The sequence below is a fragment of the Lytechinus variegatus genome, chromosome 4 (genome assembly GCF_018143015.1).
Source record: "Lytechinus variegatus isolate NC3 chromosome 4, Lvar_3.0, whole genome shotgun sequence".
NCBI lineage: Eukaryota > Metazoa > Echinodermata > Echinoidea > Temnopleuroida > Toxopneustidae > Lytechinus > Lytechinus variegatus.
This window is the reverse complement of record NC_054743.1, coordinates 29605441-29632387: the sequence shown is the minus strand read 5'-3', so window position 1 is coordinate 29632387 and position 26947 is coordinate 29605441. Positions and strand designations below refer to the sequence as shown.

General features: G+C 35.5%; 1 protein-coding gene across 1 annotated transcript; it reads right to left on the bottom strand.

Moving 5' to 3' along the window:
- Nucleotides 1-1561: 1561 nt before the first annotated feature.
- On the bottom strand, nucleotides 1562-26786 carry LOC121413799 (transmembrane prolyl 4-hydroxylase-like). The gene is made up of 10 exons (XM_041606756.1): nucleotides 26552-26786; nucleotides 25324-25405; nucleotides 21596-21878; nucleotides 19296-19529; nucleotides 17833-17890; nucleotides 13452-13588; nucleotides 5746-5836; nucleotides 4343-4469; nucleotides 3197-3305; nucleotides 1562-1911 (listed from the first exon to the last, which is right to left on the bottom strand). The coding sequence occupies exons 1-10, from the start codon at nucleotides 26780-26782 to the stop codon at nucleotides 1626-1628; spliced, it is 1638 nt and encodes a 545-aa protein (XP_041462690.1). The 5' UTR covers nucleotides 26783-26786; the 3' UTR covers nucleotides 1562-1625.
- Nucleotides 26787-26947: the final 161 nt, after the last annotated feature.

The following is a 26947-nucleotide window of genomic DNA, read 5'->3' as shown; positions in this document are numbered from 1 at the left end:
GCACACGTGCAATTTCAATTCCGCAAGAACTTGTGTCAAACTTTCGTATCTTGTCTTCTTTTGATCATACAATTTGAAATTTGGCTCTTTGAAGACCAATTTACTATTTTGACTATTACAGAGAACCTTCCCTGGCGACTTATAGACGGTTTTGGGGTGGATAGTCACTTATGTCGTGTATGTGGGTGTGTGATATTGAGGCATTTTACTCATCATATTTCAGGATTTATAGGCGTTCATCAGGTCTATTTCCCATAGACTCGTGTGTTAAAATGAAAAAAAAACAAGGATGGAATGTTTACTGCCAGTTAAAAGAATATAAATCTGACGTTCAATATATGTCCAGAAAAGGATACCTCGAACATATCTTAAAAACTGGGTCAAATTCATCTGCCTGCATGGAACAGTAATATTTCGTCAATATATTGAATTCAAATGCGTTTGCACTAATACGCTAGCGCATCTTTACTTCATTACAGAGATGTCTTTTTAAAATATGGCAATACTCTGGCTCCATTTTCACGATTTACAGGATTGCCATTAATGGTGGTTACTAAAACTTTTTTTTTGCTTTATTATTACTTTATTTTCAGCTTTGGATCTGATTTATAAAACTTGGACATAATCACGTATCGCTGAACATCCTGTGTGAGTTTCAGGTCACCTGACCGAAGGTCATTTAAGGTCAATGAACTTGGCCATTTTGGGGGTATTTGTTGAATTCCATCATAACTCTAAAATGATATTGGTCTGGTTCATAAAACTTGGACATAAGTTCCATGGATTTTTTTTTTACCACATTGATCTTGACTGGAGGGCAAAGCTAGTTGCTATATATTTTGGTAAGGAAATTTCACTATTGCACAATTGATCTAACTAGATCCACGATATAATATATGTACATAAGAGAATGAAGGTGCTAAAAGACAAAAGTAGATGGGTAGGCACAAGGTATTTTATATTTTTTAATTGTTTTCAACCCCTTGGAGTTTTTTTTTTACCGCTTTGTGCTCTGACTGGAGGGCAAAGCTAGTTACTGTAGATTTTGGAATGGAGAGTGTAGGCGATAAAAGACAAAAGTGGATAGGTAACAAGGCACAAGGTGATGCTGTGGTTCCCATCGAAAGACCCCCGCTTCCCAGGGCCGTGGCTCCTTCACTGCAAAAACTCCGATGTTGATTTAACACCAGCCCGGAATCTAAAATCCTCAACAAAAAAAGTTTGGAAATCTGACTTTGCTCGATAATCTCTCCTCGATTTTAGTATATGTCAATGCGTAATTGATATCAATGAATAGAGCATTTAATTCTCTTTAAAATGATACCCCACAATTATATGATTATGGTTCCAATGGATGTGCAGTGCCTTGAAATATAGGGCTAGGTCAAAATTCAAAAGCTGCAAATGACACAATATTTGAAAGTCACTTCTTATTCAGTTCTTATTTCGGTGGTGATTAGTGAGTTTCTCAGCGATTTCTTTCGACTTTGATCGATAATTTTACACCGGTTTACATGAGTGCTTTAGCATTCAATGGGTCTTATCTTATCCATATATATATATATGTGTGTGTGTGTGTGAGTGAGGGTGTGTGTGTGTATACCCATGTCTAGATCCCGACACGATTAGAGTTCCCCCTTTACACCATCAGATCGTATAGATGTATCATGGGATTCATCAACGGGAGCATCTGTTAGTTTTCTATCTTGGAAAGCGCCCTCACGTTGCCCTTCAGTTTTCTCTGACGCTACGATTGACGGATCTGAAGAAGTTGCAGCATTGATATCATCAGCCGATGTGCTGGTAAGTGGCTCCTCGCCAGTCCTCAATACCTCATCTGTAGCCATTGCCTGTGTCGACTTCGATGATGGTGTATGCTTCTCGAAATATTTCTTATGGAACTTCATTTGTCTGCAAATGCAAAATTCAGTTTCATGTAATGATGTCACATGTGTTATGTATTAGAAAATAAAATGCTATTCAGATAGGGCAGTTTAAAAGGTAAATTACCCGACATAGCTGAGCTTGTGGCAATCTGTGGTCGTTTTGCAAGAGACCACAATGGACATGCCTTAGTAGATATACATTGCCCAGATCAGATCACATCACCGAAGTTTGTATTCGAAGTTGACATGAATCTCATAAAGGGAATAATATCTCGGAAAGGTAATTGTAATTTATTATTTTTCATTTTATAAATTACAAAAATTCTCAATCAAAATCATGAAAAAAGAAAAAAAAATTATTGCATTGATTTGATTCATAAATACAATGCACGTGACAATTCACTTTTTTTGTACGCTGAAGAGTGTTTACTACCGTAACGTTGTTTGCGTATGTTCAAAATTAATTGAAAGCGAAATATGTGGTGTAGTTATTATCTTGAATTGACTTTCTGATAAATATACATGTATACTTTTCTATATACATCTTGTTGGTCAACTAATTGTGATTTCGTCAACCTGCATAATAAATTTCTATTCGATGAAACACTAAGCAATTGATTATTATCAATTCTTATAGTTTGGATGGATGTGGATATATGCAATCGACCCAGGAGAGTTGAATGGGTACCCGGCAGGATTATCCCCCGAACAGAGTTCGGAGGATACGGATTTGGCCTCGTCGCGCCGCCGCAGAGATTTCCTTGTGAGCGCTCTATCTGCTGCATTCCTTCTCCGATCGTCTTCAAATTTGGCACGAAGGTTGAGTATGGTATAGCGAAGAAGCCTTTTAATTTTGGGGTGGACGGAGGTCACATGTTAAGGTCAAAGGTCATTTTCAGGTCAACGTTGAAGTTAACATGCAAGACTCTTTCTCCGCAACCATGAGTCACTTTTCAACCACATTTGGATGGTAGATGGACTTGGGGGACCTGCATACTAGGGTCATTGTCGCCATGATAATTGTATTTTTTGGTCAAATTTCTTGTTGAGCTCTATATATCGCAATGACGGATGACGCGGTATGTTCGGGGATACATGTGCTCGGCTGCGTGACCCGCCGAGCATCTCTAGTTTCGACTCTTGCATGCACTGAGCGCCGGTGATGGTAGCTCGAGCTAAAGCCGGGGTAATAATAGTAAGCGCTTTGTATCCTCAGGCAAAAAGCGCTATATAAATCCAGCTACTATTATTATACACATGTATATATAAAATTTTGTTGATTTTATAGGACAAAAAAAAATAGTTCTCACCGGCTGTAAATGTCATCAACGGCTATCCAGTTGTTTGCTATCCACTTGACACCACGAGTGACCTCACATCCTCCGTGTAAAGAATAGTTATTTGGATTTCCAAGCCATCCTGAAACATTTAAATGAATACGTTTTCTGAACCTTTTTTTTTTCGCCTGCATAGCAGAGCGAGACTATAGGCACCGCTTTTCCGACGGTGGCGGCGTCAACATCAAATCTCAACTGAAGGTTTACTAGTTTTTGGAATGACATCAAAGCTAAGAGAGTATGGACCATAGTTCATGAAACTTGGACATAAGGTTAATCAAGTATCACTATAGATATCCTGCTTGAGTTCCAGGCCACATGACATGACCAAGGTCAAATGTCAGTTATGATCAAAAAACTTTGACCAAGTTGAATTCCAACGAAACATAATATTGGAAGTTTATGGATCTAGTTCATAAAACTTTAGAGTAATCAAGTATCACTAAACATCCCGTAACATCATTTTACCATGGTTACATACGCAATTTCATTCTTGGGGGCGTTTCATCAATATTTTCGTCCGACAAGTTGTCAGATCTGACAACTTTCTTGGATTCTGATTGGTTGAGAACTAATGTTACTATAGTAACTGTCAGATAAAACATGACTTGTCGGATAAAACGTCTGACAATTCCCTTCATGAAACGCTCCCCAGGGAGCGTTTCATGAAAGGACTTGTCGGACGTTTTATCCGACAAGTCCCATTTTATCCGAGAGTTTCTATAGTTACAGTGCCTCTCAGCCAATCAGAATCAAGGAAAGATGTCAGATCTGACAACTTGTCAGGCAAAAATGTTGATGAAACGGTCCCCAGGAGTCCACTTTTTAAGAATGGACTCATGAATAAAAACAGTGGACTCGTGAATAAAATGGCGTATCTAACCATGGTAACAAACGTCAATTTGGCGCACTGTGACAAATGCGCGTATCAGCATTGGACATGTTTTATACACGCGCCCGATACGCGCTAAATTAAGCGTAATATATGCAGGAAATCTGCATAAACCATGGACTCAACCGTAGGTTCTCAAAACCACCTTTGTGAATTCGGGCCACTAAGTCTGGAAACAAAAATATAATTGAATCGGGAGTTCAGGGTGTGAAGGAACCATTATATACCTGTTTCGGGGTCTATATGATGATTATACCACATAACAGTCTTTCCCTTGGCGGGGTGTATGACAAGGTTGGCGTCGTGGCAATGGTTCTTTAGGTCTGTCACTCTCCAATCTTGCTCCCGGGCAACCTGAATGAGTCAAGATTTTTTTTAAATCATGATTGGACAAATACACTCTTACAAGTACAACTTATTGATTTCATCTATTACTTCTTCCGATGTTACTTTGTCATCAAGCAAATTTACTCATAAATGATATTTTGTTTAAAAACTATATAGCCGTCATTGGCTTAGAGATGGGGTTTAACGACAAGAACAAGGGGTAACATAAATAGGAAAGGGGAAAATTACTCTCTGAATACTATTTCAAAATCTATTTTAAAAGAAATGATTTTTATGATGAATGGTCGACATTTTTGTCCACCCGCTTCGCTTGCTCTTGTCTTTTAATAATTTTGGCTATATCCGCCATATGATCTGACCCCTTCTAAATGTTTCACTCAATACGCCGCTGGTAACCCTGCATTTGGAAACTCAGTGAAAGTCGCATGCCTACATTTTTTTTTTGTGAGTCCAAACTTCGCGCGTGTCCATACTTCGCGGACGGTCATCTAAAAAACTAGCCAATATCCTTAAAATCTGACATCACCAACGTGAAAAGCGACCAAAAATTACCATTAGGTGTAAGTTTCTTCAGGATGAGTTCAGTACGGTATTCATGAAAATATTGACAAAAGATCGGCAAATTTGTCACCGTTAGCGCCCGTTTTGAAGAAATCTGATCTTCTCAACAAGCATCAAGATATCACCATTTTGCAAGCAGAAATCATCAAAAATGTGAGTTAAATGTGGTACTAACCGATTCTATAGCATTTTGCCATCAATCTGATATAAATATTTCATTTGTTGAGCTTGAGTTTTCGTTTAAATCTCCACAAAAACTTTGTTCCGCGAAGTTAGGTCACACTTTTTCTGAACGGTTTTCCAGCACAGCGCGCATTCGCCGATCGGAATGGAATTTAGAGATCGCGATACCGGCGAAACCCCTTGACCTGCCTTACATTTTTTACTATGATTTTATAGTTTACGATCTTGCCGTCAATGTGTTAACTATTTCTTGAATTGGTTTTGTATAAATTAATGAATATTTTGTGAAAAATTGTAAGCCTGATGAATAATTTTTAAAAGTGCGCGAAGTTTGGACACCCCCATCATATATCGTGGGTTGACAATCAAAGTTCAAACAATTCAGCAATTCATAACGTGCCATTTATATATATTTATTGGATTCGATTGGACTGAATAAAAAAATAAATCAAAATATCACCTTTTCGAATGAATCTTCCGTTTGTCGTTATGAATCATTGTACTATATTTGTAAAAATCATATAGGTCAATAAATTACCTCAGAACTATATGTGTCATTATCAGCATAGGGAAATGCCGTCTCGCCCCCTTCATCCACGTCTGTTAAGTATGTCATTATGGTGATGAACCTGTTCAAAATGTTTTATTTATAATAAAATTATTTCTAAACACAAGTTGAAGGAATCTAAATTTGATTTTTAGAAAGTTGACTTGGTATTTTTTCAAAATATAATTACATACAGTCCAATTTGCATATCTGTGTTGGCGATCTATAGTATGATCGTTTTCATGTTAGACTTTAATATTCCACAAAGTGCAGCTGATGTATAAACAAAGTGCAGCTGATGTATAAACTTTATCAGGTCTAGATCCAATGTGATATACCGCCCTTTCACACGGTAAAAAAAATCGTTATTTGAATGATGCTTCCGGTGAAAAAACAAGGCTACTGACGAATTTTTAGCAGATGTGAAACCAAACGAGGGCCTTTTCACACGTTAATCTTGAATCATTGTAATGACGATTGCTATTGTAATTGTGACTGTGATTACCTTTCGTGATTCTAATCATGGGCTAGTTTGGTTTCACACGTGCTAAGTATTCGTCATTAGCTTTATTTTTCACTGGAATCATTCAAATCACGATATTTTTTACCGTGTGAAAAGGCGATTTGTTTTACAGATTTAATTTTTTTGTGAAATAAATGTTTCAATCATTTTTATGACCTCATAGTACTAAAAGAAATGCGAATTATTATAGGAATACCACATCAGATGCCACATAAAGTAGGTTTAATTCTTACAGTTGTCATTACATTTTGATGGATTCGTTTTTCAATATGCAAATATTTGATAATCCAAACATGAGCTTTTTACCAAGAGATGTATATGCAGCCAGCGACGCACATGAAAAATAATGTAACTTTATTTGCATTCGACCGAATTTAATAATCCACTTGACTAATTGAAAAATCAATCACTTTTTATTCGTCAAAGGTTTGGCTCGACATAATAATAAACTGTCATCCTTCATCAAATTTGAGGTACACACGTAAAACACTTAATGATTGCACGATGATGACATTAATAAATGATTCTACATGTTGGCAAGGTTCAGTGATGTTTATTCATAATCGGTCATGAGTAGGCCCCTATTGCCCCGATCCGTTTCACAAAACGTGTTATAACAAATATGCAATAACATTTATAACTACTGAAATCATTCAATTTGATTAGCTGATAGCAAAGCCGTATTAGAAATTGTGATTTTCTTATCATAACAAGTCTTTATGAAACATAAGTGAACAAACGTCAATATACAGATTTGGCTGGTAATCAGGTTGTTGGAGTAGGTGTCATATGACAGATGGGTGTCTATTATCCTCTTGTCATACATTTAATCAATCTTTCTCCTAAACCCTTTAATTGAATTAGATTCAACGGAGAAAGGGAAGGCGTGGTCCCTATTAAAACAAAACTAACGTCCAAAATTTAAGCTTATGGCAAATCAGTTTAGTGGAACAATGGAAAATTGTCCCAATTGACCTCTAATGCTGTGCATACTTTAAAAACAGAGAATTTTTTCGTGCATTTAGATTCAGGCAATCACGAGTGGTGCCTTATGAATAATATCTAATTCCCTTTTTAAAAAAGAGGATATCTTGGAATATTACTTTCATGAACAATTGATTGCTCTCATAGGAGACATTAATTGTAGTATTTTATTAAACGGAAAAGGACTGATCCTTTACGTAAAAGTGACTTAACAATCAAGGTGCCTTTGTACAAATAGAGTACAGACCTAAATAATACATATTTCGAAGTGCAATTCTAATCGCAATGAAACTAACACTATTGCAGTGTAATCCCTTAGCATACCGTTAATTCGCTCATACTTCGGTAAGTTTAGATCTATACCTGAGCCAGTATAATGAAATGATGACAACATTGAAAATGAGTAAATTGATTGTCGTAGTTGTTATTATTCTAATCTTCTTACTTATATCATCCCTCCCCATTTAGTGTGGTACGGTAGGTCACTGACACAGCTCCCGTAGGACTAGCGTGCCAAAATTGATTTTTTGGTTGTTTTGGCTCCAATAAGGTCCCCTTAGGCCAAAAACGATGGGGTTCAAATTTTCAGACCCCTCCTTCCCTTTGTGGGGGGTCCTTTTTGGCGCCATATTGGCCTGTACAAAGCCCAATAGGATAATCCATTGTTTTCAACCTTATATCTCACTTTTCTTCACCAATTATATTTTCAAGTAGTCTGAGGTGTATGAGAATGAATATTTGATGATGTTGTGATGTCAATGTTTTTTAAATTTTACCATATGGGGGCGGAATTTACGAAAAATGCCCCAAAATTGTAAAATATTGCCCCCAAAATATTATTTTTCCCTTTTTTGGCACTAAAATTAGGACAAAAGGATTACAAAATGAAATTAATATGTATTTTTATACAATCCAACAACAGAGGACTATATCACATGTAATGTATATCATTATTTTTGGTCAATTGATGTAAAAATCATCCCCATTTCAGGATTTTATGCAGTGAAAACCTTACAACACTAGAGGGCGCCATAACTTATGATAAGCACTTCCCTTAAAAATTAAATTCTAGGCACTGTAATTTTATCAATAAATTTGAAAGCTGACACATTTCAAGAGCAATTATTTCCAATGCCGATTCATAGTATGGGCATCTAATTTGTTTGATTCTACTCCCCCCCCCCCCCCCCCCCCCCCGCCTTAGGCTAAAAATAAAAGAGTCCTGGATTCCTTTTTTTTGTTACTTAATTTGTTTTCTATTCAAAAATTTTTAAGGGTGAAGAAGTATATCGGGAAAAGTTACAAGGACCCAGAAATCCAAGATGGCTTCCAAAAATGGAGTTTAAAATGGCTGTTGATACTTTAAATGGACATAGCACATTTTATATACTTGATGGAATCGGTGTCTAGACCATGGTTTCAACGATCAAAATTGGGACAAAAATACCGTTTCCTTTTTTATTTATTTAACTTTGGGAGGCCATCTTGGACTGAACATACCGGGACACTCGGTGGTCCGGTATGTTAAAAAATCCAAGATGGCTTCCAAAAATGGAGTTTGAAATTGCTGTTGCTGCTTGAAAAACCGATATAGTTTGTTCAATATCCGGGAATATGAATGTGTGTGAATACCATGGAAAAGTGAGTCTAATAGTACATTAGAATATAAAGTTACAAGGAAAGTCGTTGGTCGAGTATGTTAAACAATAGAGTATAAAATAGCCACTGTTATTTACAAGTGGACATGTAATATCCATCAAATATATGATTTGATGTATAAACCATGATTTTTAAAGTCAGAAAATTAGTTACAACCGTTCGAGTGTTGTGGCCCAGTGGATTGGTCTTTTGACTTTGAAAATGGCATCTAAAATGATTCCTAAAACTCATTAATAATGGTCAGAGTTTATACAATATTAATATTTGAGGAATAATTTGGATGTCTACATGGTGGTATAAAGGGTTAGATAATACATTCAACAAATAACAAGGATATTTAGTTTTCCATTTTGTCTAAAATCCACGGTAGATAAAACAAATCAAGTGGGTGCTATTACAAACTCATGAATCAATATGATAACTTATCCCATACATATAAGTGTAGGCACCAAAATATTTCTCACAGGTTGGTATTGTTTGAATAATGTCTCCACTTTTAGGTAACAGTAGTCATTTTGGAACCCATTTTTTTTAAGCCCACCGGGATTTTAAGGCAAAATGGATAACTGCATAGTCATTGTAGCCAGTCCTTAATAAATATTTTTAATTTCAACTCTTGAAATACTAGTGTAGACACCAAAATAATATCCCCAGGTGTATGTTTAATGTTCTATATCCACTTTTAAGTAATAGCAGTCATTTAAGCAATCTTGGATTTTTGATAAACTTGACATCCGACTGTTCTTTCAACTTGTAACAATACTTGATCCCTTAAATGCTAGTGTAGACACCAAAATCAAATCCACAATGTGCATTTCTAATGAACTATGTCTACTTTTAAGAACCACAGTCAATTTAGACCCTGCATTTTGGAGGCCATATCGCATTTCTTGACATACCAGACCACTGACAGCCCTTATTTACTTATCCAAATGTCTTATTTGACCCTTGAAACCATTGGTTTAGACAGCAAACTGGGGGCCGTTTCATAAAGCTGTTCGTAAGTTAAGAGTGACTTTAAGAACGACTGGTGATCTTTTCTTACGTGCTAAACCATCGCCTATGGTGTATACCATTTACCAAAAGAAAGGATCACCAGTCTTTCTTTAAGGACAAGTCCACCCCAACAAAAACTTGATTTGAATGAAAAGAGAAAAATTCAACAAGCACAACACTGAAAATTTCATCAAAATCGGATGTAAAATAAGAAAGTTATGGTATTTTAAAGTTTTGCTTATTTTCAACAGAATAGTTATATGAACGTGCCAGTTACATCCAAATGAGAGATGATGACATCACTCACTCACTATTTCTTTTGTATTTTATTATATGAAATGTGAAATATTTTGACTTTCTCGTCATTGTCATTCCTCCCTAAACACGTGGAAATTCCATTATTTTAACATTTTGTGCTTTAGGCAAGGAGGACCTAATTGTCAAATTCGTAAAAATTGAAATATTGTATAATTCAAACAATAAAAAAACAAAAGAAATAGTGAGTGAGTGAGTGACGTCATCGACTCTCTCATTTGGATGTAACTAGCTCGTTCGTATAACTATTTTGTTGAAAATAAGCGAAACTTTGAAATGTCATAACTTTCTTATTTTACATCCGATTTTGATGAAATCTTTAATAATAATAATAATGGTGGCTACTTATATAGCGCACAGGTCCACCTTTCGGTGCTCATGGCGCTTTAAAAAGGCACTGCTATTATTATTACCCCGGCTAAGCTAGGCAACCGATTAAGGCGCACACAGCTTTTTGAGGAATTACTTCCTACCGGTACCCATTTACATCACCTGGGTCGAGTGCAGCACACAGTGGATGAATTTCTTGCTGAAGGAAATTACGCCATGGCTGGGATTTGAACCCACGACCCTCTGTTTCAAAGTCCGGAGACTAATCCACTGGGCCACAACGCTCCATTGTGCATTGTGCTTGTCTGATTTTTCTCTATTGATTCAAATCAACATTTTTCTGAGGTGGACTTGACCTTTAAAGTTGTTCTTATCTTACGAACAGCTTTATGAAACACCCACCTGATATCTCCCAGGCCGATATGAAATGAACTATGTCCGCTTTAAATATCAGCAGCCATTTTAAGATCATTTTTGGAACTCATCTTTGATTTTTGGACATACCAGACCACTGACTGTCCTTGTAACTTATCCTTATATATATTACTTGACCCAAACCGGTGGTTTAAAATTAAACATTGAAATCACATTTCCATGGACGATATGAAATAAGATATGTCTGCTTAAAGATAGCAGCCATTTCAGAATAAATTTTTTTGAAGCCATCATGGATTTTTGGACCCACCAGACCACTCACTATCCTTGTAACTTTTTCCAATTTACGAGTACTTTACCCTTAAAATTATTGAATCAAATTACGGATTTTTAGCACTCGGTAGCCTTTTTTGATGCCATCTTATATTTTCAAGGTATCCTGGGGTCCTTATATTCACTCTATCCTGTGTCAACAAATTATTTTAACTCCTAGACCATGGAGTATGAAACTAATTAGGATTCTAGGGTGGATAATGAGTGAGTCGTATTCATTAATTTTAAGTGAATGGTGGCCATTTTGGATACTATCTTGAAAATAACCACTTTCCCTGATGCAGATTTTGGTAGATTTTTAGTACATTATTCCTGAGATCAATTAGTACTAAAAACAGTTGAAAACAAGGTAAGTTCGGAAGTTCTCTAAACACCACATGTTATTTCAATAATGATTATGTGCATGTGTGCGTGTATGAGTGCGGGGGGGGGCAAAATATATTTTATGTGTTTCTTTCTGTCTATCAGTAATTGGAAATTAGCCGAGAAGTATATAATTGACAATTCGAATTGAAGTCCTTTAATCTTAAATTGTACTCTAGAACGAGTGGCCGAATGGTGAAAGTTGTATGCCAGTCAGTGGGGGGGGGGGGTAAGGGATATGGTTGGTAGGATGCTCGTCTAACTTGAAGCCTTCAGATATAGGCATTCTAGCTGTCTAGGGATGATAAAATACCATAAAACAATTCATTTTTTAACCGGGCGCAAAATTACTAATACTCCTGATTTTAGTGAGTCTTGATATAGGTGACCCCCCCCCCCTCAGGCAGTGGGTGAGGGTGGGGAAAATTGGAACCCTACCATTTCCTGATAGACTGGACCCAAGTGAATAAAAAAAAACAATTTTGGCACAAAAATCCTGCAGGACCTGTGTCATGATATACCGTACCACACTAATATCATCACGATAAGTTATGGCGCCCTCTAGTGTTGTAGTTAGGATTTCACTGCATAAAATCCTGAAATGAGGGTGACTTTTACATTAATTTACTAAGAATAATCATATAAATTACATGTGATGTATTTCTCTGTTTTTGGACTGTACAACAAGACATATGCACTTCATTTTGTAATTTTTTGTCCTAATTCTAGTGCCAAAAAGGGGGAAATTATATTTTTAGGGTAATATTTTACAATTTTGGGGCATTTTTCGCAAAATCCGCCCCCCGTATGGTAAAAGTGAAAATATACTGACATCACAACATCATCAAATATTCATTCTTGTACACCTCAGACAACTTAAAAATAAAATTGGCGAGGAAAAGTGAGAAATAAGGTTGAAAACCATGGATTATCCTATTGGACTTTGTACAGGCCAATATGGCGCCCAAAAGGACCCCCCACAAAGGGAAGGAGGGGTCTGAAAATTTGAACCCCATCGTTTTTGGTCTAAGGGGACCCTATTGAAGCCAAAACAACCAAAAAATCAATTTTGGCACGCTAGTCCTACGGGATGACACACCATACCCCACTAAGTGCTCATTCCTTTCGTTTCTTTGAAATATCTAGCAATTGACGGGAGGGGGAATTGACGTATTTTTTATGATTACATTTTTTCTTGTCATTATCCCAAACCCTCTTTTGAAGTAACATTGTCAGTGTACTTTAATCAGAGGATTATTAGTGAGAATTCACTGCTGTAATCTCATCAAGGACAGTTCGGATCCTTTTCTAATTTTTCAATTTGGCAACAGCCCCCCCCCCCACCTTAAAACAATTTTGAAGATTAGGAAAAATACTAGAGATTGATAAACACTGTCTTTAAAGGAACAACAAATATGCATGTAAATTGTAGAGCATTTGAGCTTTTAATCGCGTTGCCAATTTGAAGATTTCAGTAATTATTTTCTATATTTTTTTCGAATACTTATTCATTTGAAGTAGGCTCAGTGTGTGTGTGATCGGGTGTGTGAGGGTGAGAGGATATGTGTGTGTTTTGTGTGTCGTTTTAAATCTTTATTTCAAAGGATTTGGCATGAAGTACCAAGGAACTGAATAAAAACAACCATAAAGTGAAGTCCATTGTCCGGAATATATCTGGGTACCATTTTCATAAAGACTAGTCATGATAATAAATATACAACTTCTATATCGACCAATCAGATTGAAGAATTTCAGTAGCTTAAAAATGATTTTGATTTAAAAAGAAAAGGAAATTCGATTTTCAAATGTATAGTCTTACCTGCATATCCTTCCTTTCGGATGAAGATGACTAACGTTCTCCAGAGTCATCATACTTTGAATACAGCTGGTGGAGGGATCGATTGGTGAAGAGTCGTAGTGGGCGTGGTAGTAGCCTCCAGGATAGTAGCGCGCAACCTGCTCTTAACCAATCAAATTAGGGAACACATATCTTGAAAAAAAATGAGTAAAAAATTATCAATTTTGGCGGTAGATAGGGAACATGCATGTTCGCTGTGTATTTTTTTACCCCCATATTGGGCAAAATGTATGTTTTAAGGGTGAATTTCAACGCATCTTTGCGTAAAGTTTACAAAGTATTTGGTATCATTTTACTGAGCAAACATGCATGTTCATATTTTATCCAATATTGGGTAAACCCATTTTAGAATGTAAATGTGAGTCTAAGGATAACTTGCCAATTTATTCTAACAATCATTTGGTCCAATCATATCACTCCTAATCACCATTTCGTATATAACCATTTCGTCTCGTAACTATTTGGTCTAATATCCATTTCATTTTCATTCATTTTGCACAATTTAACACCTAGTCCAATGAGACCAAATTGTATATGGACTAAATGGCTATTAGACGGAATTGCATTAGTCTAAATGAAAGTAGACCATGTGGTGAGTGGACCAACTGATGGTAAACCAAATGATAGTAGACGAATTGGCATTAGACGAATTTGAAATAAACCCATGCATTCACTATATATATATGCACTTGTCAAGTTTTGTATACTGTATGAGCGTCTATCAAGGCTAATTCAATTCAATTCAAAGTCTTCTTTATTCGCATAAAAATGCACATATACATAAAAACGTGTTTTCCAATTTACAAAACAAACATATTCAGTATATTAAAAAAAAAAAAATGCACTTTAAAACATCCATTCAACAACAAACAAAACCAAACCGAGGTGGGACCATGAATCAATATGCCTGTAGGCACAGAAAGTCAATAAGTTCCTTCAATTCACTTTCAGTTAAATAGGATACATCCTTTTCATCCCTCATTGTAATGAGTTCCCTAATTTGCTCAACCATGCGATCCACATTAGCTAAGTTGCACTGAACCTTATTCCACTGCCTATTCACCTGTCTAGGGTCCATCATATATTTACTATTCAAGTATTTGATATTCCCCCCAAGCACAGAGAATGAACCAAACTGACTCATTTTTGTTATATATGATACGGTAAAGTTATTAGCCTTAAGAGATGACAAGACAAAATTTAAACATCTTCTATGAAACCACAATTTTATGCACATCGTTTTGGCCAAAAAAGGTAAGAACACATTGTGTGTTTGCCAAGGAACTTTCCACACCCTGCGAATAGCTATTCTCCAGTGTCTAAATAGAGCATCTAAAGATGAATCAAATAGTGCATATAACTGTGTTCCATAAAAACTACAACAAAATTTTTGAAACAGAATATTACGCAAATAACACTTGGCATGTTTGAAATTGCTCAAAACCATATTGCACTGACGATTAAAATCACCTATGGGTTTGGAAACATCATCACTAAAAATATCCTGATTGATGACATGACCAAGATGACAAATTCTATCCACAACCTGAACTGGACTACCACTGACTTTGATCTGTGGGTCAACTACCTTTTTTCTATCACATGTAAATATGATAAGCTGGCTCTTCTCACTGTTGAATTTTATATCATATTCTGAAGCATAATCCTGACAAATAAGGATCATTCTGTTGAGGGCAACAGCACTAGGTGACAATAGGATTAAATCATCAGCATAAGAGAAAGCACCTGCAAATACATGTCCCATAAAACAACCCTCACCGTTATCTTGGAGTTTAGACAGAAGTCTATCAATATAAACAATATAGACTGGGCGATAATATTCCACCTTGTTTTACATCATTAGAGACAGTAAAATAATCATAATAAACACCGTTCCATCTTAGACGGATCTTTTGGTCCAAATACATATTCAATAGAAGTTTACAGAACATGGGACATACTCCTTTGCATAACATGATTTTAAACAATTTAACAAAATTAACTCTATCAAAGGCTTTACTTGCATCTAATACAAGACCATATACATTACTCTTCTCATGAACAAAGTATGACACTGTCTCTTTTACCATACTGGTACACATAGTTGTTGACAGCCCTTCTTTAAAGCCAAACTGCAGCTCACTAGTGCACAGATTATTAATTTCTCTTTTCATAATCACCAACTCCAACACTTTTCCGATTATACTACTTAACGTAATTGCTCGAAAGTTACACGAATCACCCAAATTAGCCCAACGTCCTTTAGGAATTGGAATCATTGTACTTCGAAGCATACTATCAGGTGTCATTTCATGCCAGATCATCCCTGTGAATAACATAGCAACATATTTACTGATAACCTTTTTACCATGAATTAAATGGTCAGACATTAATCCACTAATATCGTCTTTTTTCGACCCATTCAACTTAGCTATTGCATTACATATCTCTTCTTCTGTTATTATATGGTCATCTTGTACACACTCGTGGCATCTGCATTTATTATCAACAGAGTTACCAAGTGTCTAAATAGAGCATCTAAAGATGAATCAAATAGTGCATATAACTGTGTTCCATAAAAACTACAACAAAATTTTTGAAACAGAATATTACGCAAATAACACTTGGCATGTTTGAAATTGCTCAAAACCATATTGCACTGACGATTAAAATCACCTATGGGTTTGGAAACAAGTCATCATCACTAAAAATATCCTGATTGATGACATGACCAAGATGACAAATTCTATCCACAACCTAAACTGGACTACCACTGACTTTGATCTGTGGGTCAACTACCTTTTTTCTATCACATGTAAATATGATAAGCTGGCTCTTCTCACTGTTGAATTTTATATCATATTCTGAAGCATAATCCTGACAAATAAGGATCATTCTGTTGAGGGCAACAGCACTAGGTGACAATAGGATTAAATCATCAGCATAAGAGAAAGCACCTGCAAATACATGTCCCATAAAACAACCCTCACCGTTATCTTGGAGTTTAGACAGAAGTCTATCAATATATAAACAATATAGACTGGGCGATAATATTCCACCTTGTTTTACACCATTAGAGACAGTAAAATAATCAGAATAAACACCGTTCCATCTTAGACGGATCTTTTGGTCCAAATACATATTCAATAGAAGTTTACAGAACATGGGACATACTCCTTTGCATAACATGATTTTAAACAATTTAACAAAATTAACTCTATCAAAGGCTTTACTTGCATCTAATACAAGACCATATACATTACTCTTCTCATGAACAAAGTATGACACTGTCTCTTTTACCATACTGGTACACATAGTTGTTGACAGCCCTTCTTTAAAGCCAAACTGCAGCTCACTAGTGCACAGATTATTAATTTCTCTTTTCATAATCACCAACTCCAACACTTTTCCGATTATACTACTTAACGTAATTGCTCGAAAGTTACACGAATCACCCAAATTAGCCCAACGTCCTTTAGGAATTGGAATCATTGTACTTCGAAGCATACTATCAGGTGTCATTTCATGCCAGATCATCCCTGTGAATAACATAGCAACATATTTACTGATAACCTTTTTACCATGAATTAAATGGTCAGACATTAATCCACTAATATCGTCTTTTTTCGACCCATTCAACGTAGCTATTGCATTACATATCTCTTCTTCTGTTATTATATGGTCATCTTGTACACACTCGTGGCATCTGCATTTATTATCAACAGAGTTATCAATATCATTTTTAAGATCTACCATATCCAATTCACTGAAAGATACACTGTTATCTAACCTAATGTTTACGTTTTTGTGTAAAATAGGGGTAAGCATTGCTCAAGACATACTTGGAACATCGCTAACTAATAGGGTTTAAATGCTGGGTTGTAAAATTCATCATACTCACACGTAAGTTTATAGAGGAGGGGGGGGGGGTGGTATGTCGTAATTTCCTTACTGCAAAGTGACACTTTATTCATAATTATGGATTAAATACTAGACATAAGTAAATGATGTGTTGAAAAAATGATCAAAATAACATACAAATAAGTTTTATCACTGAGAGGCTCTTCTTGTTTGTATATTGCTTTATTGGGGAAATTTTTCTGACACATTGCTTCACGTAAATTTGAAGTGTTTAATTTGCGCGCCCCTCTCCCTCTGCCAAATATATAATATATTTATGTTAGTGTGTGTGTGTAAATGTGGGTGTGTGTGTGTGTGAGTGTGTGTGTGAATCTATGTGTGTACATATTGGGGATGGGGTAGTATATTCGATTTTTTTTGTCAAGCTATATATGCCAAAAATTTCTTTTGATGAATATTCCATTAAATTACCAATGCTTACCTGTATGCTTTCGCTTGACCGAACTATATCAGAGTGGAGACCTGTTAATGTCGCTATTCTAGAAAAAAAAAGAATGTTAAAGAAATTGTTAGCAATGGTGGTTTTAACCATTACGTTGAGATCGATGCAGGGTTGTGCCTAATCCATACATAAAGACCCTGATCATGCTGATTAAAACTTTATGATCCAGAAGTGGGTATTCTCACAAAAATAGTACGAAATGTTTTCTTACACACAGCAAAACATGTGGTGTTAACCGGTGTACATAGAGGACCACTCCAATTATTTTACACCGGTGTTAAATTGGTGGTGTTAGTTTTATACCTATAGGTGTTATTACAACACCTATGGTTGTTAACGTTTACACTCTGGTGCTATGTTCAATCTCTAGGGTGTTATTTTAACACCTCAGGGTGTGGTCCTCTATTAACACCAATTGGTGTCAGTTTTAACACCACAGTTTTTACAGTGCATAATTCATTGAAGGCTGTCCATTCATACCTCTCAACTTGAGTGAAGGGTTTGCACAGATGACTAGTTGTGCCAGTGGTATTTGAGACAAAGTGGAGAGACTATCTATTTTTCTCAATTAAAACACTTGGTTAACATAAAGTTACACGAAAAATTCCGTCTATTTCGACACTATTCTCTAGTTTTCTTTCGCTTTTTCTCTACATGTATTTCAGAAATCATAGAAGCAATCACCCCTGCCCTACCTGTAAATAACACCACCCCTATATGTCCATTTCATGCAAAACATACATAGTATTGGTATTAAACCAATGCCTACAATGGAATGACATTGTCAAGAATAGATTTTTTTTTTCAAGGACCAAAGTACTATTGATCTAGCTAGGATTGTGCTTAAATGTTCACATATTTCTTCAGCAATATCATCAAGACCATGAGTGAATCCTCCCTGAAATCCAAATCCTCCTTTTCCAACGTTTGCTTTAGAATACTCTCATTTTTCTTTTTTTCTGTGATTTTTTTGCATTGAAATCAATTGTGTTTTTTATACGAAATTTGCGTCTCTGTTTATTCAATTTATTTATACCGACATGTACTGAACTAATCAATATGTAATGATGGTATATAATTGTGTTTGGCTTGTATCGATATGACCCATTTAAAACTGTAAGTTTCTCGTTTTTCTTTTTTTTTTGCTCTTTGATTTCTACTTCGATGATTCTGCTTTGTAGGTTAAGATGGAAGAGAAAAGATATAAAGCAATATATTTGTATAAAGTAATAAAACAACATTGAAACAGAAGAACTTTCTGAAAACTTAAACTCATAATGTATGACTAAAAATCAGAAAACGCCATTAAGGATTGTCAAAGAGGATTTCGTCAATAATAGTGGACGATATTTTACTTGCATGTTAATTTAAGAGACATGCATAACGCTTTGTGTGCAGTTATCTAAAATGGAAAATGGCGCTACACATATTTAAGTGTTCACCTGTATGGAAGCTCTTTCAAAAGTTGGTCATCTGAAGTGAGAAAGAAAAGCCAAGTTTGATCACTGACCCTATCTCGACCTCTAACCTTTTCCTCAGTTTTAATTTCGTTTATTTCAAGTTTCTCCAACCACTGGGTAACGAGATCATCCAGGCTCCTAGTCATCATTGCGTAAAACTCGTTGAGGTTAAGGAGACCATTTGAGTCAGAGTCTAGGTCAAGATCTACCATAAGCCTTTAAAAGAAATAAGAACCAGGAGGCAGTTTAACAAAGAGTAAAGTTTTACAAAGTATAAAGTTTGAATAAAAGATAAATAAAGAATTCAATGGAATTCTAAAAGTGTCACTTAGAAACAGACTTTAATTACAAGAACGTAGCAGTCGACTATTTTTGCTTATCATCAACGTGTTATATGATTTTAAATCCACAATTAACTCTTTGTTAAGCAACCACATGCTGAAAATTACCTTCCAGAATAGTGCATAATTTGTACATAAGCTGGCAGTTTCTTCAAAGAGATCATATCAGATCAGAACTTAAAATTTCACGCCAGACTTTATGTCAGATCATAGTTTATTTCCGAATGAAATACAACATTTATCTTCTGTGGAACTATTTGCACGCATAGGCGGCGGAAGCGGGGGGGGCGTGTCCCCCCTAAATTTGAGGTGGGGGGGGCGGTTTTTTTTATTTTTATTTTAATTTTTTTTTTGCTTGTCTAAAATTTTTTGGGGCGCTTCTCCAATTTTTTACCTGTGTCCATCCCAAATTTCAGGTGGACACCCCCTTAATTTTTGGCTTCCGCCGCCAATGTTTGCACGCCATCAATGAACTGTTTGCATTTACTTTGAGAGAGGAATTCTCAGTTCTCATCGAGATCATCAACCTGTTTTAATGAACACTTTTCAACCCATGGATTTCTGAAATTGACTGTTTAATCATCGCCTTCATCGCAAACATCGCCTTCACAGATTTCAACTTGCTACAGTGACTCTCGTCATTGTGCTTCAACATGAATTTAATCATCGCCAGCATTGTGGACATTAATTTAAATAACCGTGCCAGCCAACCTGGATATTATCATTTGAAATAAATTCAGATCTGTCACTTCAAGAGATGTAAGATAAATATGTATCTATGTTTTGTTAGTTTATGATTGTTATATTTCCTCTAATATAAGAAAGGGAAATCAAATTTTAAAATTTAAATTTTCATTTTTTTATTTTTTGCAGTATCGTAACATACTTAAATACGAGCTTACATATAAATGGGTAACAGCAAACACCGTTATGAACTTCACTACTTGTGCCACTTGTAAACACTAAACAACGTTATGAACTTCACTAATTGTGCCATGGCCTAACAACAAAAATCTTTGTGAATTTAGTTCACTAGTATGATGGGGTGTCCAAACTTCGCGCGCTTTTCAAAAATATTTATCAGGCTTAAATTTGTTCACAAACTATTCATAATTTATACAAAACCGATTCAAGAAATAGTTACCACATAATTGACGGCAAGATCGGAATCTATAAAATCATGGACGAAAATGTAAAGAAGGTCAAGGGGTTTCGCCGGTATCGCGATCTCAAAATTCTATTCCGATCGGCGAATGCGGGCTGTGCTGGAAAACCGTTCAGGAAAAGTGTGATTTAACTTCGCGCACCAAAGCTTTTGTGGAGATTTAAACAAAAACTCAAGCTCAAAAAGTGAAATATTTATATCAGATTGATGGCAAAAAGCTATGGAATTGGTTAGTACCACATTTAACTAACATTTTTGATGATTTCTGCTTGCAAAATGGTGATATCGTGATGTTTGTTGCTTTTTTCAAAACGGGCGCTAACGGTGACAAATTTGCCGATCTTTTGCCAATATTTTCATAAAAACTTAACTCATCCTAAAGAAACTTTCAACTAAGGGTAATTTTAGGTCGCTTTTCACGTTGATGATGTCAGATTTTAAGGATACTGGCTAGTTTTTGAGATAATGACCGTCCGCGAATTTTGGACTCACTGCCATACTTGTGCAATATTGCGTAACACAAAAACACCGTCATGAACTTACTTCTATACTTGTGCCACTGGGTATCATCAAATACCGTTATGAACTTACTACACTACTTGTGCCGTAGGGTAACACCAAGTCTTTTTTAATTTACTTCATTACTTGTGTAATTAGGTAACACAAAATGTTATGAACTTCACTATACTTGCGCCCCTGGGTAACACCTAACACCGTTATGGACTACTTCATTACTTGTGCCACCGGGTAACACCAACCACCGAATATGAACTTACTTGACTACTTGTGCCAGGGTGAGTTCAACATGACGATCTTTTAGCACCGGTAAGCATCTGTGAAGCTCTTTATAATCTATGAAGCCATCAAGATTGGAATCGAATTCATTAAATGTCTGATTCCATTCTGAAACATTGTACACCAGCGTTATCCCGTCATCAGCGTAAAGACCATACTTCTTCATGAAACTGCCTGTGATAGTCTTGCTGATCTGAAGCCCCTTCTTTTCACCAAGCTCTATCATGTGGTCACACTCTTCAGGGGTCAATAAATTAAATATTTCTGTTGATATAAAGATAATCGTGTTCCATATTACGTAAATACTGAACTGAACATGTAGAATTGCGCTAAAAACCTTGGGCAATGCTCTGCTTTTCGCTGATCCCTCACGTTACCCCTCAAGTAAACAACTTAGAGTGCTCAATTTCAGACAGCATTATCGATAACAAGATTACTGGTATGCGCAGGAGTGTGTTAGACTGTTCACTAACTTAAATTATATCTAAAGGCCACCGCGCACCTTATACGACTGTTCGCAATACGATGTTGGAACATATCGCATTTTGCTCATTTTCTTAAAATGTGAATGGAACATTTTGATTTATTTGAAGTTGAAATTAATTGAAAGAATACTAATATAACCATTTTGAAAAATAACAAGCCTTTATTTTAGAGTAAATACCACATTAGTTTCAAATCGTAGCCAATCGTACGACTGCTATGACGTCATTACGACTAGATATTAAATTCGCTTTTGCATAGTCTCAGATTTGAACATACGAATTCGTGCGATGATTTAGAACATTACATAGTAAGATATTCCAAGTCTCAATATTAACATCAAATTCTACATTTTATAAATCGGATCGCAGACCAATCGTAAGGTGTGCGGTCGCCTTAAGGTCGTTTCACTGTGTAATAACCCACTCCAATTAGCGAGTTTATGCAAGGGTCATAAGATTCGCATCCAAACAATGCCTTGAAACATTCATGATAATTCGTATCATCACTTTCAACATAATTATTGTTTGCTTACTATCTTATATATAATGTCGTTGCACTGTGTATACTTCATTCGTAAACTGAAAGCGTAAGCAAGCGCGTATTTACAATCCGCAATTCATTGGACATTATTGCATACCTAGTTGCTTGTTGTGAATTCTTCTGAAGTTGGAGCTTTTTCTATTATTAGTTGATCAAATAATTGCATTTTATCACTAATATAGAAATATATCTTTCATTTTCTATTGCTTGAAATAGAATATACTCTGATCAGGCCCGCGAGCACACCCCACCTCATCCCCCAGATGCGCATTCTGCAACAATATAATCAAAAATACAAAGCACTAATTAGAACCCTGTGGCACCCCTACTGTGATTTCACTATTTTCCTCATTGAAATTTCCTTTATTTAAATTACAATTGTATTTTCATGATTAAATCAGCAGTATATTAATGATCGTCATAATTATAAGAGTTCCGACCTCCTGTGTGGTGAGGCATCAAAGTAAAAACATTGGCACGGGTCATGACTTTGTTCGATAGCGGTATATGATATAGCTCCTGGCAAAGCTTTCATACAAATGAAAAGGACATGTGTTCAAATTATCAACAGTGTGAACATATACTTCAAACTATATTTTTCCAAGGTTGTTTTAATGAGTGATCATTAGTGTAATGAAAAATAAATGAATGATTGAATGAATTAACAAATAATTGAACGGATGGTTTTACATTCGGTAGAATGGTTTGATGATAATTATCAATTTTATAATTGGATTTTAGGCGGTAGAGAGAGATGAGAGAGAGGGGGAGTAGAAACAGAGAGGGAGAGGGGAGAACGGAAGCGTTGAGAATAGATGTGAGATTCTTTCTTTCATGTGTGAGTGTATGTGAGTGGGGTGTGTGTGTGTAATGTTTCTGTCACACCCATTATGTATGATAATTGACCATTACGTTAACGTAAAGAGCTTTGATGGATATGGATTTGCTTTCACTGGTGTGACTGCGCATAAAATTTGTGCAAGTGCGATGGATGAGTGAGTGAGGGTGTGTATGTGTGAGGGTGTGTGTGTGTGTGTGTGTAGACGTGTTAATCAAGTGGCGTTTGGGTGGCAGTGGGTGTGTGTATCTTTGGGCCGTTCCCATCAATATTGTGTTCAATTTTAACCAGAGCCCTGTCAAAAAATGATATATTATTAAATGCATTATTTGTTATTCGACAGGCATGACAGATTAATCCGTCCAAATGAATAAATAATTAGATAAAAATTAATAATCAATCAAATTACTTAAGATATGAATTAATAAATAGAATAATCAATATATAACTGACAAGATTTGATAGTATCTCTGTAATATACATATAGTAGCATACGTTCAACAGCTATGAATATATATCATGCATATAATATTCAGATGTATACATGTGTGTATTATAATGTACAAAACCTGATTAGTACATAGCCATGCATCAATTTTAATAAACATGCTATAAAGAACATGATGGTGACTGGGAAGTGTTGTTATGCCGAATGACTTTCATTAAACCAAACAGGTGGTGATAGTATGTCATTAATTAAATTTTTAAAACTTTCATCCCTTGTTTAGTGAACAAAGAGAGTATTTAATCTAACCCATCTGAAATAGAATATTGGAAAGAATCTTAATCTTGGAACTTTAATTTGAAAATTTGTTACATTTCAAGGTCAAAGTATTGGATATCTACGATGTAAGACGTTATTATTTTTTAAATATGGTTGTGCTTTGCCCTTAACATAATTATGATATATTGAAAGTAAAAATTTGTATCTCTAATGGGAAAAATAAGAAACCATTATACATCCAATTTTTAATGATCGATATATAATTTTTTCATAATATTAAGCATTTAGCGCCTTTTTAGTGGTGAAAAACGAAAGACAATGCTTAGTATTCATTAACAGACACATTGTACAAAAGAGGATTAGATTGTATTTTATACTTATTTATTCATTTATTCAGTTTTGTAAAAAAACAGGGTAGTCTTCCCAATGACAAAGACAAGGTCTGAGCGTATATCACGCTCAATTAAGCTGACTCGATAATCACGTAGGGCCTATAATTTATGATTTATTTTTTTCAAAGATGTATATGTTGAATTATCCCACAATACGATGGACATCAGCATGCGATATTTTTAAAGCTGACTAGCTTTCTATATATCATTATCGGATGTACCGGCATTTTTCAATCCTTAAATGAAGATCGCCTTTGACGTAAACCAGTGGCGTTATGACCCCCCCCAAAAAAAAAAAAAAAAAAACGTAATAAAAATGGGTGCATTATGGCGTGTGTGATTTAATTTCTGAAAAGTCCCATGAAAGCAAAAATTTTGAGCTTGTTAGAATAAAAATCTGTTTATGTTAGAATGTGACGTATATATATTTTTCTTACGACGGAGCAGTTCATAAAGGCTGTGTACGATGTAAAAAGTTTTTCCTTAAGTCTTAATTGAATCTACTTAATTGTAGCAAATTGGTTTCCAAGGTAATAGTGCAATATATCTTCAAGATTCACAAGACCGATGCAATGCATTTTTTTTCAATGAAATTATTTAAAATCAATGTCTATAAAGATTCCATTCACCCCCCCATCATTGAAATCAATCGATTCCGTGCAACCCTCTTTAATTGTCTTGTATACTTCATTCCTAAACATAAACATAATATTTGAAATTCAAACTTACCGAAAACTGGTGGTTTAGTAGCGACAGTCTTCATCTGTACTGTTCTACCCGGGGAAACTTCTACATTCCTTACGTAGCCAATCTATATATATTGAGAGAAACAAACAGAAATAAACGCTGTGAAAGATTTTGAACCTGGCTTTCACCACAATGGTATAATTATGATCTTTGCAAGGTGGTATTTTTAAGTTTATTGAAATACTAATATTGATTATTTCTGAACAACTATTGACTGACTTCTGTTCAATTGTCGTAATAAAATGAAAAGTGCAGTATGACACATTGTTAATTCATGATCTCTCTGCAATGATTGTTATTGCATTAAAAAAACTGACAATCAGAGCTCAAAGTTAGCGGGAGTCCTTTTACCATTCTTGCATTGTTTCACCTTCCGCGGCTGTTATCGAGTATCGATCCATTTAGTATCAAGGCATGCGACTTAGGCCACGTGTTAAATGTTGTAAAAGAGTTTAAAGTTGTTTTATTACGAATACACGTAACTGGTCTCAAATAGCTCGATCACTATCATTGTTTAATTAATATCAACTTGTCACAACGTTGCTATGGAGACGCAGTATAGACTACGTTCGCTTTATACTTCGAACTAGCCATGCGTGGCAGAGTCCGATTTAGGATATTAGTTTTCTCTTCTATAATTAGTTAACATGCTTATGTATTAATTCATCGAGGTCCATAAGAATAAATGAAATAGTGAGGAGAGAATAGGTGATTCAGAAAATGAACACTGCGCTGAAAAGGCCCAGATAATAATATCTTATACAAATAAAAATCAAAGAAAAAATATTGGCAAACAAGGAGACAGAGAAATATCATACAGGTGCATTTTCATTGCTACCTTTTAGTTGATGATGCATCGAAACAATTAGACTGATTTGTTATAGACTCATATAGTTCTATTCTTCTTATTTAGAAGCCGCGATTTTTTTTTAAATGAGTGTGGAGGGGGTAATACGCCTATATAGCGTAGACCGTGTCATATAATAATAACATATGAAATTGGCAGATTCAATGACTTTTGTTACAAGCAAATCGTTGTATTTTATTGACTCAGAACAAATTATTCGGTGAATATAATTATTCTGTTTCATTAAATACAGTTACCAATATTGCACTGCATTTAGTTTTCTTTAATGTAATACATTGATTTTTTAAAACTCTACTACCGTTCTTTTTTAAAGTGTTTATTGAGTTAACAACAGGAACTAACCTCCACCGGATCCAACTGATGCAAAATCATTCTCTCCTCTTCTTCGTCGACCACGGAGTCACCCGTCTTGTCAACATCGACATCGTTCCCGTCCTTCCTTACACCTTCATTCATTAAACCGATGTCATTGATACCGAGTACGACGGCCTCAGACATAACGGCTACTACAGAAAAGAGCATTAGGAAACAGAGCATCAACCATAACTTTGCCATTAGGAAGTTGAAATCCATTTTGCAGGTATGCTCGTCGCATCAGGTGTCACTCTCGTGCTTGGTTTGATCTTTATCAATATGACAATTAATAAAATATTATTATATATGCACACCGTCCGCCAAGGCGCGCCTTCACGTTGCGGGCGAGGTTTTCAAGCGTAGGTTTGATTACAATGAAAAAAG

Excerpts from the sequence above, each read along its gene's own strand:
- LOC121413799 (XM_041606756.1), bottom strand. The coding sequence starts at position 26,782 with ATGGATTTCAACTTCCTAATGGCAAAGTTATGGTTGATGCTCTGTTTC. Across the intron at positions 19,530-21,595 it reads ACCCTGGCACAAGTAGTCAA|GCTTATGGTAGATCTTGACC; the intron begins GTAAGTTCATAT and ends TTTCTTTTAAAG. Across the intron at positions 17,891-19,295 it reads TTGAAAGAGCTTCCATACAG|AATAGCGACATTAACAGGTC; the intron begins GTGAACACTTAA and ends TTTTTTTTCTAG.